Source organism: Zosterops lateralis (assembly GCF_965231275.1).
Source record: "Zosterops lateralis genome assembly, chromosome: 10".
NCBI classification, from domain to species: Eukaryota; Metazoa; Chordata; class Aves; order Passeriformes; family Zosteropidae; genus Zosterops; species Zosterops lateralis.
In genome coordinates, this window is record NC_139770.1 from 2,004,561 (window position 1) to 2,024,193 (window position 19,633).

The 19,633-nt window shown below is 48.5% G+C and overlaps 1 protein-coding gene and 1 long non-coding RNA gene across 8 annotated transcripts in view; one reads left to right on the plus strand and one right to left on the minus strand.

The window, feature by feature from the left end:
* Nucleotides 1-19,633, plus strand: part of LOC310913316 — a 525,559-nt gene that overhangs the window by 34,397 nt on the left and 471,529 nt on the right. The gene's annotated exons all lie outside the window — the stretch shown is intronic.
* Nucleotides 1,575-13,917, minus strand: SPTSSB (serine palmitoyltransferase small subunit B). Of its 7 annotated transcripts, none has more exons than XM_083869015.1 (3): nt 13,547-13,744; nt 13,389-13,450; nt 1,576-3,151 (listed from the first exon to the last, which is right to left on the minus strand). In XM_083869015.1, the coding sequence occupies exon 3, from the start codon at nt 3,121-3,123 to the stop codon at nt 2,887-2,889; it is 237 nt and encodes a 78-aa protein (XP_083725141.1). In that variant the 5' UTR covers nt 3,124-3,151; nt 13,389-13,450; nt 13,547-13,744; the 3' UTR covers nt 1,576-2,886. The 7 variants fall into 7 exon arrangements, with proteins under 7 accessions (XP_083725142.1, XP_083725146.1, XP_083725141.1 ...); XM_083869014.1 differs by lacking the exon at nt 13,547-13,744 and adding an exon at nt 13,041-13,136 and having other exon boundaries at nt 13,389-13,407; XM_083869016.1 differs by lacking the exon at nt 13,547-13,744 and having other exon boundaries at nt 1,575-3,151; nt 13,405-13,428.

Sequence of the window (19,633 nt, forward strand, 5' to 3'; positions counted from 1 at the left end):
TATGGTGCTGGCCAGCTGAGCCCCAACATTTCTCATCCCTTAAATTAATGGGGTATTTGTACTTTCAGGGTCAGTGCAGCTGGAATTGGATCATCTCCTGTTCTGCTTTTGTTCCCTTTTTCACTGCTGGATTATTGGTTCTGCTGGCTCTTTTTATTTGGCTTATTTTTGGTGTGAACATTTCCAGCTGCTGTGCTACAATTAGCCCAGTGGAGCAATTAACTACAATTAACATGGAGTTAAAATGAAGCTGGAGAAAAGAGTTTTTTTATAAAGAGCCTGACATCACAACTCTCACAAGGATTCTGTCACCCATGTACTGGGTACACTGGTGTTACTGGGAGCTCTAAAACCCCACCTTCCCACCTTAGTGTGCAGTTGTGATTCCATGGAAACTTCTTCCCATTGTCCAGGAATTTTTTTATTTTTTTTTCCTCAGGAAAAAGGATTTCAGAGCTGGAACAGTTTCCTAAGCTGTGGTGTGGTCTCGAGCTGTCAAAAGTGTTATCTCACCTCCTCTATCTTTTAGCTGGGGAAAAAAAAAAAAAAAAAAAAAATATGCTTCTGTTCCCTGCTGAGTGCCAAAATTCCTTTGAAGTCTCCTGCTGGAACCCAGTGATTTGGAATATTAAGTAGGGAGAGTTATTCCAGCTTTTCTGGATGCAATGGGAAATGAAAAAGGCTGGGGGAATCTCAAAAGGTTTTTAGCAGAGATTGGTTTTAGCAGCTTCTTTTCTTCCTAGTAAATACCTATTGCCTTTAAAATTTATCTTTAAAATTTAGTAAAAAGGTGAATAATTCACACAAAAAAATGAATTTTCACTCGGTTAAAACTGCAGAGACCCTCCCAAAAAGCACCTGCTGCTGTTTCCCTGCCACTTCCTGCTCCTCGCAAAGCCAGACAAAGGGAACAGGCACAATAAGGAAGAAAAGTGCTTTGCATGGACCCCACCGTGGGAGGGCAATGGGGATCCTGAACAAAGCCCTCAGTGCGTTGTGTTTGCCAAATTAAATGTTTAAAGAGCAATATTCCATCGGGTGTGTGCTCCTGGAGCTCCAACTTTCCATTCCTGCAAAAAACTTCTCCTCGTGCTCTGAAAGTTGAGTTTTGGTGCCATGGGGAAGAAATTCACTTTTTAAGGAATTAAAAATGAATGGGAACAGGAGTGATGAGGACTCACACCATCATATTATCCACATGAGCAGAATCTTTGGAGATAAAATTTAAACCCACTTGGAGATAGAATTTATACCAACTTGCTAAGCAAATATTCTCCGTTTTTCACCTCCAGCATTGGGATTATAACTTTTAGTCTATTTTACAGAGGCTTTTAAGAGGAATTGTCACAGGTTTTGGTATTTTTCATCCCCTCCAGTGCTGTGTTCATGACTCAAAGTGTGATTACAGCTTGGCACCTCGTATTTGCAGGTTCCCAAATGTGATAAACTGTCAGGACAGCTCCTCTTGGAGCCCAAACCTCCAGCTGAGCCCTCAGCACACTCAGGTATTGGTTAATCCCTTCATTTGAAGCACTGAAAATCAGTTGTTTTTTTTCCCCCTCCAGAAACAGGAGAGGTCTTGAACTGGAGTTCACTCCAGATCCATTTAAAGGATTCTCAAACCTTGCCCCAAAAAAACATTCACCACAAAACAATTTATCTGCCACACTGCCAGCCTGGCCCACACACATCCAGGATATTTATGAATGAGTAAAAAAACAAAAAAAAAACCACAGAGGAGCTGAGTCATGCAGCCAGAGGTCGTTTCTGAAGAATAAAATTTTATTCATTTATTTCTTTATTTTTATTTTTGGCTGAAAAAACTGCATACACATGTTCAGATCTGGGCAACCTTCACCACATGTCTTCGTTTCCAAACCAACTTGTGCTTTGAAGCATGCAGGAGCCTACTGCAGCTTGAGAAAGAAGTGAAGAGGTTTGTTTTTTGTTTTGTTTGTTTTTTTTTAATCTAGAACTGTGCAAACATCAGTGGAAAGCTATTTACATTTTGCACCTCTCGCTTCTACTAACAGCAGCATCAGCTGGTGGAGATGTGCAGTGTGCAGCTGTAATTTATGATTTGGCATCCACCTTTGATTTGTGTAAAGAGTGAGAACCAAACAAACCTCCCATTGTTCCAAAACCTCCCCACAGGCAATGGTAATAAATCTACTTTCTTCTTTGCAAAGGAGATCTCTTTAAGCCTTCCCTGCAGGTATTAAAATGTTATTTCCACTCTGGATCCTCTTCCCCTGGTGCTGATTTGCACTTTTGCTGCCTTGGTGAGTGGGAGCAGCAAGAAAAGATTTTGATTTTCATCAGAGAAGGCAGGAGGGCACTGGGACAGAGCAGAGCTGCTTCTTCCTGTCAGCCTCACGGAACTGCAAGATGAGGTGGAGAACTTTTTACACAAAGAAAATATTTTAGACCATCTGTACCCAGATGCAGGAATTTAGACGTGAAAAAAAGCTGGATTTAAGTTCATCTTCCTGTTGCTTTCTCTTCCAAGTTCCCATCCCTTAAAGCCTGGAAGTCAATAACCAGCCAGACATGAGCTCTCCAATCCTGCTGGATATTCTCATTTTCCATCTCCTCTAACCTGGGCTGTGCTGGTAGAACTTTGGGTGCGATGAGCCACCAAAACAGTCTCTGCCAAAGTGCTTGGATGAGGCTGCTGGGAGTGGGAGCTGCTTGGATCCTGTGCCATCCCAGGTGCTGTGTCCCATTCCCAGAGTGTTCATGGAAGAGGGGCTGTGCTCTGTGCCTGGCTCTGCCCTCCAGCCCCGGAGGTGAAGCAAGCAGTGTTTTCCTATAAGAGCCAAAACTTCATCACGGACACAAAACTCACAAAGCTGCCAGAGCTGCTGGGCCCTGCTGGGGTCCAGCTCAGTTCAGCATTGCTCTCTCAGGCTGGGACCCAAAAATCTGGGAGAAGAATTCCAAAGCCAGGCGGACGTGGATGGGCACGAAGACGTAGGCTGTGTACACCACCATGGCCAGCACGGTGACGGTGATAGTGTGGAACATGGACTGCTCCCAGGGCTCCAGCACGTAGCTGCACGTCACCAGCTGGTACTGGTAGTACAGCCAGTACAGGTAATCCTTCACCCTCTTCACGTCCATCTTCAGCTCCAGAGGGTTTGGAGAAGGCCTGGAATGACAGGGAAAATTGGGATTATGGTTACACAAACTTGTTTTCCAAGGTTTTTCCCCGGAGCGAAGGGAACTGCTGAGTTCTGCAATATTATTGCAGCTGTGTCAGATGGACATTCCCACTTCCCAGAAAAATTGTGGCTGCTCCATCCCTGCAGGTGTCCCAGCTGGGATAGTGGAAGGTGTCCCTGCCCATGGATGATTAAATTCCCTTCCAACCCAAACCTTCCTGTGATTTTATCAATTCCTGTCGCTATAGAACACAAAATGAACAACACACATGCAGTCAGGTCGTCAGCGCAAAAAGAGGGAAGTTTATTTTTCTGCTTCAATTTAAATAGATTTTGGACAATGACCAGGGATTGGAGGATGAGGTTGCCACCTCTCCAACCCCACTGGTCAAACTAGAAATCTATTAATTGTCCCTCCTCAAGAGAGGAATGATAAATGAAAAATACAGTTGCCATAACATCACTTTGTTTACATAAAAATCTGTAAAAAACTCCACTGCAAAAATGCAAATATCAGAAGACTGAAAAAAAATCAAAGCAACAAATTCCCACATTCCAAGTGTGTTTTCCTGTTCATTCCCTGTGGAAATCAGGGAAACAAGGATTTAAAAAGAAAGGCTTTGGGCCAGCTTCCATAAATATTCCATAAATTCCATGTATGCCCCAGAATAAATATGAGATTTAAAACAACTGCTCTGTAAAAACTCCTCTGCTTAGTTTTGATAATATTTTTTATTTTTTTGCAATTGTTTGGAATAAAGAAAAGCCAAGTTATGAAAGGGAGAGGGAGAAAAAGTAATCTCCCATTGCAGAAGGAGATTTTTTTTTGCAGCTCATGCCAAAGAAATGAAAAACATTACAGATTAAAAGAGTTTTTAATGGAAATTACAAGTCTAGGAAAGATTTTCCTCTTGGGTAATACCTTTATGCATTCATTGTCCCCAGCTCCACTTGGAAAAGAGAATGGCTGAGCAAGAATTAAATAGGAAATAGGCTTTGCTTCCACTGCTCATTGTTAAATGTGTCTTTTGGCATTCGGAACAATCTTTAAATGCAGGTGAAAAGCATCTATTTAGTGAAAATAGAATGATAGTGAAGTGTACAAGGCTTTACAGAGGGATTCTGTTATTTTGGGGTTTAAGGACATTCCCAGCACATCAGCCCATAGGGAATTCAGCAGATTTCCCTGCTGGAAAACCTCCCAATGTCCCATTTTTTCCTACACTTGTGCTGCCTGAAATGCCAGAACAAAGAGGTTTGGACACATCACATCCCTCCAGTCTGGTGTTCACAGGGAGTTTGGGCCCACAGAGCTTTGCTGTCCCTCAAAGCAGCAAATCCTGCAGTGGCACTGGGAAATTCACAGCCTGGGATTAAAATAACGATGGGTCACTGATATGGGTCAGAAATATCCCAATATTCAGTGGTTTCCTGCTCTGCACTGGGAAATTCACAGCCTGGGATTAAAATAACGATGGGCCACTGATATGGGTCAGAAATATCCCAATATTCAGCGGTTTCCTGCTCTGTTCTGGGGAGATGTGGGATTTACCAAAGGGAAATTTGTCCTCCTGATTCTCCCAAAGCATTTCCTTCACTTCCATCTTCCCAAGAGAGTTCCTACAATTTGGAGGACAGACCAACATTTGAAATTCAGCAGTGGCTGTCCCTGTGACCAGCTTTTCTTGCAGGGGTTCAGGCTGGGGAGAAAGGCACTGCTGCTCTCTGGCTGGGCATGAATGGAAGCTGATTCCTTTCAGATCATTTATTTGAAGGCACAACTCCAGAGAGAGAGGCCTTAAAACCTTGGAAATATTGCAAAGCCTTCAATAAGTGTGGCCCAGCTGGCAAAGTGGGGCTCCCTGGGAGCCAAAAAGTGTCACTGGTTGGAGTTTCTGTAAAAAGAGCAGCATTTTCCACTGAGGGAGAGAAAAAGGAGGAGGAAGAGGGGAAGGGGAAAGGGAAGGGGAAGAAGGAGAAGGAGAAAAGAAGAAAAGAAGAAGGAGAAAAGGAGGAGAAGGAGAAAAGGAGAAAAGGAGAAAAGGAGAAAAGGAGAAAAGGAGAGGGAGGGGAAGGGGAAGAAGAAGGAGAAGGGCCCTCTCACACTCTCCAGGATTTACACTGGGGTTAGGGCTGTGCTGGTTAAACTCATCCCCTCCGTGGGTAAATCCCTGCTAGTCCTGACCCCTGCCCAGAGAAGCTGCAGGGCTGGAGCTCTGCTGGGGCTGTTGGAGGCTCTGAGTGACCTCAGGGGCACAGACTCCTGTGCATCTCCATCCAGAGCTGGTTAAGGCCAGCCAAAGGCAAGAAAAAACCTCCCCAAAGCTGATTTTCCTGGTTTCCAGGCTGCAGCCTCACCATCATCACTTGGAGGGCTGCATAAATAAAGGATGAGGCAGTTTAAGATGATGAGCAGCCCTTGGGGTTTAACCAAAGCCCTGAGCACCCTTTTCCCAGCCTGGGGATTGCATTTCCCTGCAGCTCCAGCACAGCCTGGCTGCCTTTGGTTCTCCCAGCTCCCAGTAATTCCATCCCCAGGCACTGAGACCTTCTGGAATCCCAGGAGGAACACGAGCTGCCTTCGTGCTCTGTGGTCTCCTAATGAATGGTGGAGGTTGGGGATAAGTAAAAGGCAAAAGCAAATTACGGTCTGTGGCCTCAGCACTGACACACTTCTCCTGCATTTCATCCAGCCTGAAACTGCCTCCCTTGGCAGGGAGCTGTGCAGGGAGAAAACACAACTCCAGCTGCATAATTTATAAAGGAAAACACAGGAGGGGAAGGAAAAAAAAAAAAAAAAAAAAAAAAAAAAAGCCATTTGAAAGCAGCTGAGGCAATGAGAGACAAGGCTCACACAGATCCCTTGGAGAAGGGACAATTTGCATCCCTTTGGGCTTGTTAGGAGGAAGAAGGAGCAGCCCAAAACCTCACACCTCCAGAGGTCTGTGGCAGCTTTACCACCCAAATTAACTGTAGCAGCAATCAAAGGGAATAGCAGATTACTGGGAGAACTTTGGAGGCTAAAAAAATCTGTATTTTAAACAGGACTCATCCTAGAGAGGCTTCACGTCCACGACTGTGTTTTATTCTATTTCTGCTGGCACTCCCACTTGAAAGGGCCCTGAGTTACTCACTCATCAGCTCCCACTATTGCAGAGCAGGAGATAATTTGTTCTTATGCAATTTTAACTCCACAATGATGTGTCTACAAATTTGGATTTAAACATTCAGTGGTGTCGGGGAAATTCCTTCCTGTTTAGAGGCCACGGGACTGTTACAGCCAGCTATGAGTGAAATGAAGAGAATTCAGCTCCTCTTAAGCAATATTCAGATTATTTGCAGCAATTGCACCTCTAAGAGAAGAAAAAAATAAAAATGCAAGAAGAGAAACCTGTAAAGCAGCTTTTAAGTGTTTTAAGTGGCTGCCTGATTTTCTTGCTTGTTGACACACGTCTCTGATTAGGGCAGCTGAAAAGATAAATCATCATCTAAATATCAAGATTTCATTTCAGAGCATGGCTAATCTCCCAAATTTCTTCATTAATGACCTTATTTTCCAGAGTCAGAGCTAGTTGGGAGTTAGAAAATGCCGGTGTTAGGTCCTTTAATAGGTAATTTCTGCTTAGATTTGGGGAATTTTGGTCACATTTTCAATCTGTGACTCTGACCCGTGGCCGGACAGCTCCTGCTGGGAAATTCCTGTGCAAAGAAACATTCTTGCAGGGGAGAACTGGGAGAGACTGGTTTCCAAAGAATGCTTGAAAAACCCTTTATGCCCTCAGCAGGAGGGGTTGGTGGAGTTACACACAGTGGGAAAAAAGGGGTTCCAAAATAAATTCAGGAAAAGTTCAAAAATAAAGCCTGAAGCTGGAAATTACCTCATGATCATTCAACAGGTGATCTCTGCTGCTTTGAATGGAGAATAGGGACAAAATGAGAAATAAAACCAGCCATCAATCAATCAATCCATCAATCAATCAATCCATCCCCAAAATACAACTATTTAATTGGCTAAAAAATGGCTTTTTGCTGAATATTTGCTGGGATAACCCAGGCAACAAGAGTGGATGGGGTTTGCAGAATCCTGAGGGAATCTTCTCGTGCTGGAACTTAAATAAAATCCTTCCACGAGGGGATTCCAGTCCCACCACCCCTGAGCACCCACGTGTAGGCAGGTGCAACCAGGCAAAGTGCCAGAATGAATTGAAACTTGTCTGATCTGTAAATAATTTGGGATATCAGAAGCCAAATGGGCGATCACCTCCTTGGGATTGAAGTGGGAATCCCATCTGCAAGTTACTGATGTGGAACTGTTCCTATTTGTAACTTCATTGAGTTAAATGGGTTTGTTCTGCTGAATATCCTGATTTATCCAAGGCACCAATTGTCCCTCTTAATGCTGACATAATTCTGGGATGAGCCCAGTGTTCATGCAGGATGACACTTCCAAGTGCAAACAGAACCAGGAAAGGATTCCCATTCCCATTTCCATCCCTATCCCCATTCCCATTCCTATTCCCAGCCTCATTCCCAGCCCATCAGGCATTTCCTTTCATGTTTTATTCAGTGAGCACCAAGCAGGTGCACAAGGAATGAGAGGATCAGCAGTTGGGCAGAAATTGAGATGAGGCAGCAGATTCCAGGGAATCCACGTCCCAACATTTCCTAGGAATGTCACCACAGCCTGCTCCAGAGAATCCACATCCCAGCACTTCCTGGGAATGCCACCACAGCCTGCTCCAGGGAATCCACATCCCAGCATTTCCTGGGAATGCCACCACAGCCTGCTCCAGGGAATCCACATCCCAGCATTTCCTGGGAATGTCACCACAGCCTGCTCCAGAGAATCCACATCCCAGCACTTCCTGGGAATGCCACCACAGCCTGCTCCAGGGAATCCACATCCCAGCACTTCCTGGGAATGCCACCACAGCCTGCTCCAGGGAATCCACATCCCAGCATTTCCTGGGAATGTCACCACAGCCTGCTCCAGAGAATCCACATCCCAGCATTTCCTGGGAATTCCACCACAGCCTGGTCCAGGGAATCCACATCCCAGCATTTCCTGGGAATTCCACCACAGCCTGCTCCAGGGAATCCACATCCCAGCATTTCCTGGGAATTCCACCACAGCCTGCTCCAGGGAATCCACATCCCAGCATTTCCTGGGAATTCCACCACAGCCTGCTCCAGGGAATCCACATCCCAGAATTTCCTGGGAATTCCACCACAGCCTGCTCCAGGGAATCCACATCCCAGCATTTCCTGGGAATGTCATCACCACAGCCTGCTCCAGGGAATCCACATCCCAGCATTTCCTGGGAATTCCACCACAGCCTGCTCCAGGGAATCCACATCCCAGCATTTCCTGGGAATTCCACCACAGCCTGCTCCAGGGAATCCACATCCCAGCATTTCCTGGGAATGTCATCACCACAGCCTGCTCCAGGGAATCCACATCCCAGCATTTCCTGGGAATGCCACCACAGCCTGCTCCAGGGAATCCACATCCCAGCATTTCCTGGGAATGTCATCACCACAGCCTGCTCCAGGGAATCCACATCCCAGCATTTCCTACGAATGTCACCACAGCCTGCTCCAGGGAATCCACATCTCAACATTTCCTGGGAATGCCACCACAGCCTGCTCCAGGGAATCCAAATCCCAGCATTTCCTGGGAATGCCACCACAGCCTGCTCCAGGGAATCCACATCCCAGCATTTCCTGGGAATGCCACCACAGCCTGCTCCAGAGAATCCACATCCCAGCATTTCCTGGGAATGCCACCACAGCCTTATTCCAGAGAATCCACATCCCAGCATTTCCTGGGAATGCCATCACCACAGCCTGCTCCAGGGAATCCACATCCCAGCATTTCCTGGGAATGCCACCACAGCCTGCTCCAGAAAATCCACATCCCAGCATTTCCTGGGAATGCCACAACAGCCTATTCCAGAGAATCCACATCCCAGCATTTCCCATTTCTCATCCCATTCCTCTGTTGCTCTGATCCCACACGGAATGTGTTCCTGGAGCAGCAGCTCAGCCTGGAGCTGCCTTCCCCTCCTGGCAAGCAGAGCCCTCAAGTTCCTGCAGCACTCCCACATGGATCTTTAAATTTCACCTCCAGCTTGTTCTCGCAGGGAGGAAATTCCAGATGGAATGGGAATGAGAAGAGCAGCAACAATCCCAGCACAGCTCCCGCTGTGGACAAGAATGGACCTCAAAAATCACCTTGAGTTGCAGATTTTAATAAATAACCCTCCCTGGAATTCTGGAGGGCACAGCAGAGCCTGTAGGGTTTGCTGGGAAAAAAATAAAAATCTTCCAGGAGGGGAAAGGCTGAAAGACAAGGATACACCTCAAAAATCACCTTGACTTGCAGATTTTAATAAATAACCCTCCCTGGAATTCTGGAGGGCACAGCAGAGTGAAGCAATCCTGGTTTCTCTCCCTCAGCACCCTTGGCCATCCCTTACAGAGCTCCAGGAGATGGAAATCCCTTCCATGTGTCCTGTGCAACACCAGGATGAAGGTCTGAGCTGGGGAAATCTTGGTGCTGAACATGACTCAGCCATTCTGATGTGGGTGAACATGGTTTGACTGAGCCTGTGAGGTTTGCTGGAAAAAAAAAAAAAAACCCAAAACCTTCCAGGACTGAAAGGGATAAAGGAGAAAGGGTGATGGTGTTTTCAGCCCTGGTTCTGTTTGACTTCACTCAGGAGAGTGAATTCCAGTATCTTCCTAATCTTTAACCCCAACTTCCTTCCTGCTGGCCTCAGGGGGAGCACACAGGGGCTATTTTGGTTCTTTCAGATGTTACATAATGCACACGAGGCCCAGGAAGATTTCCTGTTACCTCTGGAAACTTCAAACCCCTGCTCCAGTGGAGGTGCCACACCTGCACAAAGTCTGACCCAACTTCCTCATCTCCACCTGAGCCCTGTGGGCTCCTCCTGCAGCAATTCTGGGCTCCCAAACTGGGGGGTTTGGTGCTGGAGTTCAGCTGCATCTCTGCCTGGAGCACAGGGATTGTGGAGCACAAAAATTCTGGAGCATGAGGATTCTGGAGCACAAAGATTCTGGAATACAGGGATGATGGAGCATGAGGATTGTGGAGCACAGGGATTCTGCATCATGAGGATTCTGGAGCATGAGGGTTCTGGAGCACAAAGATTTTGGAGCACAGGGATTCTGGAGCACAGGGATTGTGGAGTACAGGAATGCTGGAGTACAAGGATTCTGGAGCACAGAGATTCTGGAGTACAGGGATGATGCAGGACAGAGATTCTGGAGTACAGGGATTCTAGAGCACAAGGATTTTGGAGCACAGGGTTTGTGGAAGAGGGATTCTGGAACATAAGGATTTTGGAGCATGAGAATTTTGGAGCACAGGGATGCTGGAGCATGAGGATTCTGCAGCACAGGGATTCTGGAGTGCAAGGATTGTGGAAGAGAGATTCTGGAGCACAGGGATTCTGGAGCACAGGGATTGTGGAAGAGGGATTCTGGAGCACAGGGATTCTGGAGCACAGGGATTGTGGAAGAGGGATTCTGGAGCACAGGAATTCCTGAGCACAGGGGTTCCTGTCAGCCTCCCAGCTGCATGGGACAACAGCCAGAGTGTGGCTGAATTTTCTCCTTCAGTTGAATTAAGAGCACAGATGGAGTTTATAATGACCCACAACCCTGTGGAAAAGTCCTTTCCAATGAGAGCCACACATTTTTGACCCTCAGGAAAGCAGAGCTTGATCTGCAGCACCCCCAGGGATCTCATTTGGAGAGAGATTTCTCACCATTCAGTACCAGCACAGGGCTGATTTCATGCCTTGGCTGCCCCCTGACAGCTGGAGGCTGCTCCCAGCAAAGCCACAGCTCTAAAGAACTCATCTGCCCCTACCTTTGCAGCCTGGCTGATTTATCAGTGCCCAACCCCATCCTTAGGCACAGGGAAAGGAGAAGATGCAGCTTCTCTGTAGCAACAACATTCCTGGAGCAGCTCTGTCCCATTTTCTTCCAAGGCCAAATTAATTTTTCAACGATTTTTCCTGTTCTTCCCTCCCCTGAAGTTTCCTCAGTTGTTTCCTTACATAACCAGCTGCTCCTTGCAGTTTAGGGACAAATCCTTTCCTTTCCAGTTTTCCTGGGCTGAGCATGGTTTGGGCTCTGGGTGCTCCCCCTGTGCCAGGATTTGGGCCTTGGAGCAGAACAGCTCTGCCAGAGAGGATGGGAAAATGGCAAATTGAATCCCAGGGAAACCTTTCCCTCTATTTTGAGTGGAAATATAATTTAGGAACATGGGTTTGAACAGAGCTATTCCCAACCAAAACATCAAATTTGGGACTAGAGACCAGCACCAGGTTTAAATTGCAAACACTTAAAAATGGAGAGTTCTCAAAGATCTGTTCCAGGAATATCTCAGAGGGGTTTTGCATTTTGCTCCTCATTTCCTTGTGAGATTTGGGACATCATCTGCATCCTTTGAAGGCTTTCTAGTTCAGGAGGTTGTGTAAACACATCAATCTATCAACAAAAATAACTGAGACGTTTGGGCTCTAAAATAAGATTGACTTTCAGTTGGAGCCCTTTATTTTATTCAGACTTCTTTGCTTTGCTCTGAGTCATTTCTGAGGCAGCTGGAAGTAACAGCCTGGCTTGTGTGCAATGTGGGGAGGTGAATATTGTCCCAGCTATGACAGGTATTAGTGGAAAATGGGACCGAACTCTTGTGCAAGTGCATCTCCCCTGAGATCTCATCAAAGGAGGCAGAGTTGCACCACTCCAGTCACTGCTCCGAGAGGGGAAAAGCAAAAATGGAGTGAGATCCTTGCACCAGATAAGAATAAAAAAGAGAGATGCACTTTTTTCACAGATTTAACCCCATCCATGCAGTGAGGAACAGCTTTCCTTGCAGGCCACTTCCTCACTGTGAGCAAACAGGTCTGGGCACACAAAGCTGTTGATATCCATAAAAACAAATGAAAAGCTCCATAAAATGTGGCTTGGCAGGACCCAGAGGAGAGGCCTGGCTGCCTCTCAGCCAGCTGGAGCTCTGTGTGTCCTGGTGCTGGGCGTTTTTTGGGCACAGAGGGGTGAGACAAGCATTGCCATGAGCCCCAGCTGCTCCCCAGGCAGCATTTTCAGCATCTCCCATTCCAGCTGGAATGTTGGAATAATGTCTGTGCTCCATGCACTGCTTCTCTCCACTAAACCTGCTCCAGAAATCACTCCAAGCTCTCATGGAATTGCTCTCAAGGCACAGATATTTGTACCATACTCGTGAGGTAAAGAAAACCAAGCATCCCAATTCCTAAAGCGTTAAAATCCGCATTAAAATCCGCATTAAAATCCCTCCAAGCGCCTGGTGCTGACGAAGCAGAGCCTAAACATTTATTGCAGGGATTCTCCCCGGTATTATCCAAGGTTTATCCAGCGGGGAAGGCAGGACTTGCACCTGCTCCCTGCTGAAGGCAGCCACCAGCAACTCAGAGAAAACCAAAGAGGAAAAACCCTGCGGGGATGAGCATTCCCAGCACAGCCACCTCCCTCCTCCATCACCCCCCACCCACCGCAGCCTTTTCACTCCTGGCTCTTCCACTCCTGTTTTTTTTTTTTAGGGAATCCCAAACCCTCTTCCTGCCCCCCTGGAAATCCCCCGACCGCAGCAACAAGTCACAGCATCACGGAATTGGCTTGGGAAGGACCTTAAAGCTCATCTAATTCATTTAAGGGACGTCTTAAGCCACCAGAGAGCCCTGGGCTGGAGGCTGCAGGTGCAGCAGCTCCCCTGGGGAAGGCAGAGCGCAGCATCCCCGGAGATCCCCGCAGGTTCTGCGGTGCCAGCCCCGCTCCCCGGGCCCTCCCTCTGCTCCTCACCGAGCCGCCGGGGACTCGCCGTGGCCGCGCTCGCCACAAGGTCACCGGCCCCTGGATGCGGGAGGATGCTCCGGGACGCGCCTCCGCAGCGGTGTCCTTGGGGAGAGCCCAGCTGAGCGGGGAATGGGCGGCGGGAGCGGCGGGATGCGGGAACAGCGGGATGGGGGAACACCGGGATGGGGGAACACCGGGATGGGGGAACAGCGGGATGGGGGAACACCGGGATGGGGGAACAGCGGGATGGGGGAACACCGGGATGCGGGAACAGCGGGATGCGGGAACAGCGAGATGCGGGAACACCGAGGTGCAGGAACACAGGGATGTGGGAATACTGGGATGCAGGAACACCGGGCTGCAGGAACACAAGGATGCGGGAACACCGGGATGCAACGCACTGGGATGCGGGAACAGCAGGATGCGGGAACACCGGGATGCGGGAACACCGGGATGGGGGAACGCCGGGATGCGGGAACACCGGGATGGGGGAACACCGGGATGGGGGAACGCCGGGATGCAGCTCACCGATGTGCAGGAGCACCGGGATGCGGGAATACCAGGGCGCAGCGCACCGGGATGCAAGAACACCGGGCTGCAGGAACACAGGGATGCGGGAACAGCGGGCTGCAGGAACACAGGGATGCGGGAACAGCGGGCTGCAGGAACACAGGGATGCGGGAATACCGCGATGCAGCGCCCCGCGCCTCTCTCACCTCCGCTCCGCGCACCGCAGCTCCCCAACCCGGCTCTGCCCGCGCTTAAATCCCCACCTTTCCCCCTCCCTCCTTGTTCCCTCCTCTCCCGTGGCTCACCTCCCTCCCTGTGCTCCCGTGGCCGAGCCCCGGGCCGGTCCCTCCGCCCCGCCCGCAGTGGCTGTGGCTGTGGCTGTGGCTGTGTGGCTGTGGCTGTGTGGCTGTGGCTGTGGCTGTGGCTGTGGCTGTGGCTGTGGCTGTGGCTGTGGCTGTCTCTCGCTGTCGCTGTCGCTGCCGCAGCGCTGGGCTGTGCGGGGGAGGAGGAGCGGCGGAGCTGCCGGGCCCGGGGAAACCCGTGGGATGGAGCTGGCTGGCACCTCCGGGACACGCCGCCTGTTTGCCTGGAGCTCCGTGTTTCCCTGGCTTTTCCTGCACAGAGCTCGGCTTCTTATCGCATCCCCCTATCGCGATAGACAGCCTTCATATCGCGCCTCTCTATCGCGACAGACTCCCCTGCAGCGTGGTTATCCTGCCCAGGGTGCCGGCAGGAGCATCCCGGCTCCAAGGGAAGGAGCTGTGCTGTTCCAGAGGGAGGAGAGGGGGTTTGGGGTGGTTTCACATTGATCCCGCAGGTATCGGGTGAGGGGGTTCCAGGAAGGAGAGAGAGGGATGGGCAAGGATTTGTCCATGAAATCCTGTGGAATCCAACATGACCCTGCCAATCGCTAGGCGCGGCTTTCTGGAGTTTATTCTATCCCAGAGATAAAAAAAAAAAACAAAAAACAAAAAAAAAAAAAAAAAACAAACCACACACAAAAAACCCCAACCCAACCTAAACCAAACCAAAAAAAAAAAAACCAAAAAAAACCCCCAAAAAAACCACAAAAAAACCAAAAAAACAAAAACAAAAAAACCCAACAACAACAAAAAAACCAACCAACCAACCAAACAAAAAAACCCAACAAAAAAACCCAAAACCAAACCAAACAAAAAACCAAAAAAACCAAAAAACCAAAAAAAAACCCCACAAAAACAAACAAAAAAACCCCCCAAAAAACCCCCCAAAAAACTCCCAAAACCCCCCCAAAAAAACTCAAAACAAAACAAAACAAAAGCAAACAAACAAACAAAAAACAAACAAACAAAAAAAAAACCCCAACAAAAACTAAAAAAAAAAAAAGAAAAACAAAAAAAACCCGCAAAAAACTATTTTAATGTTCTCGCTACCAAAAATCTACTTTAGGATGTAACTTTGCAGTTTAAGCGAGAAATAAAAGTGTCAGAAATACATTTTTTTCCCCTCTTTTCCCCTGGAGCAGCAGGATTCCAGACACGCCATCCCTCACCAAACAAAGTCTGTGCTGGCACCCACCGGTGCCCTCCGACCACAAAGGAATGCAAACCCTTTTGAGGGCCAGCTCTAACAGCTGGTATTAAAGCTGTTCTTTTTCCTGTTTGAACACATTTTAACGATGCCTTTAAACCGATTTTTCCTCTTTAAAAGGGGCTCGCACAAACAGGGATGTGACGCTTTGACTCCCAACCCTTTCTATTTTTATGGATGTTGACCGTGGAAGCGATGCTTGCTTAGCCTCTGATATTAAAATATTGACGTGCAAAAGGCTTTGTTTAAAATGTCCAGATCCCTTTGTGTCCCTTTGTTGCTCTGAGCCTGCCCTGGAGCTCTGTGTTGTGTCTGGGCACGACTCGGGGTGGTGAAATCCCTGCGTGGGCAGAGGGTGAAATGGCCACAGTGGTTTTTGTCAGGGATGAGCGGTGGGTGGGTGTCACTCGATCCCATAAAAATCCTGGCAAAATTTTGGGTGATCAGGGCACTTGCTGCACACAACAGTTTAATTTTTAGAGGGTGTTTATTCCACGGGTTGCTCTTTACAGAGAGGAGTTCACAAAAAAGCTGTCCCACAGACTCATGAACGAGCTGCTGCTGCCTTGGCTCTGATGGACACAGAATTCCTGAATCTTGGAGTTATTTAGGCTGGAAAAGATCTCTGAGATCATTGAGTCCAAGTATTCCCAAAATCACCACTAAACCCTGTCCCCAAGTGCCACATCCCCACAGCTTTAAACCCCTCCAGGGATGGGGCCTCCACCTCGGGCAGCTGTGCCAGGGCTGGACGGCCTTTTCCAGGGAGAAATTGTTCCCAAAATCCAAACTGAACCTCCCCTGGAACAACCTGAGGCTGTTTCCTCATCTCTGGGAGCAGAGCCCGACCCACCCCGGCTGTCCCCGTCTGTCAGGGATTGTGCAGAGCCAGAATTTCCCCCTGAGCCTCCTTTTCTCCAGGCTGAGCCCCTTCCCCAGCTCCCTCAGCCCCTCCTGGGGCTCCATTCCCTTCTCCAGCTCCCTCATTCCCTCCTGGGGCTCCATTTCCCTTCCCTCAGCCCCTCCTGGGGCTCCAGACCCTTCCCTCATCCTCTCCAGGGGCTCCATTCCCTTCCCCGGTTCCCTCATCCTCTCTCAGGGCTCCATTCCCTTTCCCAGCTTCCTCAGCCCCTCCTGGGGCTCCATTCCCTTCCCCAGCTCCCTGAACCTCTCCCAGGGCTCCATTCCCTTCTAAAGCTCCCTCATCCTTTCCCAGCTCCATTCCCTCTCCTGGGGCTCCATTCCCTTCCCTGGCTCCCTCATCCTCTCCCGGGGCTCCATTCCCTTTCCTCAGCCCCTCAGCCCCTCCCGGGGCTCCATTCCCTTCCCCAGCTCCCTCAGCCCCTCCTGGGGCTCCATTCCCTTCCCCAGCTCCATTCCCTCTCCTGGGGCTCCATTCCCTTCCCCGGCTCCCTTATCTTTTCCTGGGGCTCCATTCCCTTCTCCAGCTCCATTCCCTCTCCTGGGGCTCCATTCCCTTCCCCGGCTCCCTCAGCCTCTCCTGTGGCTCCATTCCCTTTCCCAGCTCCATTCCCTCTCCTGTGGCTCCATTCCCTTTCCCAGCTCCATTCCCTCTCTTGGGGCTCCATTCCCTTTTCCAGCTCCCTCAGCCCCTCCTGGGGCTCCATTCCCTTCTCCAGCTCCATTCCCTCTCCTGGGGCTCCAGACCCTTCCCCGGCTCCCTCAGCCCCTCCTGGGGCTCCATTCCCTTCCCCAGCTCCCTCAGCCCCTCCTGGGGCTCCAGACCCTTCCCCAGCTCCATTCCCTCTCCTGGGGCTCCATTCCCTTCCCCGGCTCCCTTATCTTTTCCTGGGGCTCCATTCCCTTCTCCAGCTCCATTCCCTCTCCTGTGGCTCCATTCCCTTTCCCAGCTCCATTCCCTCTCCTGTGGCTCCATTCCCCTTTCCAGCTCCCTCAGCCCCTCCCGGGGCTCCATTCCCTTCTCCAGCTCCATTCCCTCTCCTGGGGCTCCATTCCCTTTTCTAGCTCCCTCAGCCCCTCCTGGGGCTCCATTCCCTTTCCTCAGCCCCTCAGCCCCTCCTGGGGCTCCATTCCCTTTCCCAGCTCCATTCCCTCTCCTGGGGCTCCATTCCCTTCCCTCAGCCCCTCCCGGGGCTCCATTCCCTTCACCCCGCCGGGTGAACTCAGCACCTGCTCTGGAGGAAGGTTCATTGTTGTGTAAAAGCCTCACATTTGCCTTTGACACACTCCCGCCTTATCAAGGGGGGAAGGATTTGCCTCACAATGAATTTTAGATTTGCTGATAATGGAGTTTTGTTTGCCTTGAGCCCAGACGGGCCTGCGAGGGCCCCGCCAGGCCCCGCCGCTGTTTCCAGAGGGAAGAACCTCCCCGAGTTAGAGCTGATTGAATTCAGGATTAACAGCTTTTTATTTTCTGAGAAGTAGGACAGGGTTTAACGGAAAGGAGGCTGTGGTTTGATTTATCAGGCCCTGCTCCTTCCTTCCCTCGCTCAGGAGAAGCCTCTGCCTGGTCCCTTGCAAGGAACGCAAAGGAAATTGATGGAACAGGAACAAAAAGTGAACAAAAAAACCCCAAACAAACCAAAAAACACCCCCAAAACAAAACAAAACCAAACAAAAAACCACAAACAAACAAACACCCCAAAAAAGCCACGCCCCACCAAAACCCAAAAACCACAAAAACAAAAAAGTGGAAATGAAGAATTAAGTAACTTTTGAATTAACTGACTTTTGATTTACCTAACTTTTGAATTAACTGACTTTTGATTTACCTAACTTTTGATTTAACTGACTTTTGAATTAGCTAACTTTTGAATTAACTAACTTTTGAATTAACTAACTTTTTTTGAATTAACTGATTTTTGAATGAACTTTTCTATCAGAGCAAGGTTTGAAAAGGAGAAACTTCACGCCATGGTTAAATAAATTAAATTTATTTATAAACCTAACCCTTGCACTTACCTTGCAGGATGACCCTTCTGCACTGAGGATAAATATCCCAATGCCTTAAAATCGAGGCTATAAAATAAAATATGAGGAACACAACCAATTTAATTTCAACTTCCTCGGGGTTACCACTCTCCTGCTTGAACCTCAGCCTTCCCTAAAAGCCCTGTGCTTGTCATGGTAAAAATCAGACCAAATTACCTGTATAAAATAGCTAAAAATACCGGAATTTGTTTCCTTGTCTCTCTAGGGAAGATTTGCTCCCTTTCTGCTTTGGCCCCTGGGGATTTGTGTTAATTATTGCTGGGGATTCCTGCAGGAAACATCCAGCTCGGCCCCTGGAGACAGAAGGGCCAACATGGCATTTGTAGAGCCTGGGAAGATTTGCCAGAAGATCAAATTTCAAACAATTCCAGAATTGCAGAATTGTTTGGGTTGGAAAGGACCTTAAAATCATCCCATTCCACCCCAGCCATGGGCAAGAACACCTTCCACTGTCCCAGGGTGCTCCAAATCCCATCCAGCCTGGCCTGGGACACTTCCAGGGATTCAGGGGCAGCCACAGGGAGGAATTTCTCCCTAAAATCAGATCTAGACCTCTTACCTGAGCAGACTTGAGGATGTTCCTGCAAACCCAACAAAGCAACAACCTGAACTCTTAATTTTCCAGCAGTGAGATACCAGGATGTGGTTTTTTTTTTCAGATCTGGTCTGGCTGATGAGGTTGTCTTTGCTGATGGAAAGGAAACTTCCAGGGTAATCAAGGAAATCTGGCAGAGTTTGCAGAATATTCTGTGCAGAGGCAATGCTCTGGCTCAACCTGAGATTATTGTGTTGCTAATTGTGCTCCTATCTAATTTGGTGTGTGGTGATCATGTCCACAGCCACCCTCCCCTGACAAATCTGTAGTTAAAGCCGGCCCGACAAATTAGAGAACAAGGCTTTTATCTAATTACAGGGCGGATTGTGGGTGACAACCCTTGGAGGGTGATTATCTCTCCACAGCTCCTGTTTTGGGGTTTGGTGGCACTGCAGTGGGGCAGGAGAGATTCTGTGGGACACTGATGGCAGCAGTGACCAGATTTTCTTTGGAATTTTGTGTCAAATAAGTTCTGTGGTTCCTTCTGAGAAATCCTGTTTTATGGGGATTTGTTTATGTTTTGCATTCAGTGGATTTGGGATCATTTATCAGCATCCTTGTCCTCCTCAATATGAATATGAATAAAAAAAGAATATAAAGATATATAATTATCAATAAATACGAATATGAACATCAATATCATTATGAATATCAATATTATATACATATGAATATCAATATGAATATCAAGGAATGTTCTGGGTTAACTGGCCTGCCCCCAGCTGAAGGAGGGGCAGGGTGGAATTCTGGCTTCAGGAATTCAAGTAATTAGAAGGTAAAGGATTAATCAGCTCGGAGAACAAGGGCTGGGCAGGATCTCCAGTCCTGGGTGAGGCACATTTTCACATTTCTGCTTCCTGCTGTGTCCCTTGGCCAATTTTAAATTACTCCAGCCAGGCTGGATCTCCTGGGACAAATTTGTTCTTCATCTGGAAGTGTCCATACTTCCACC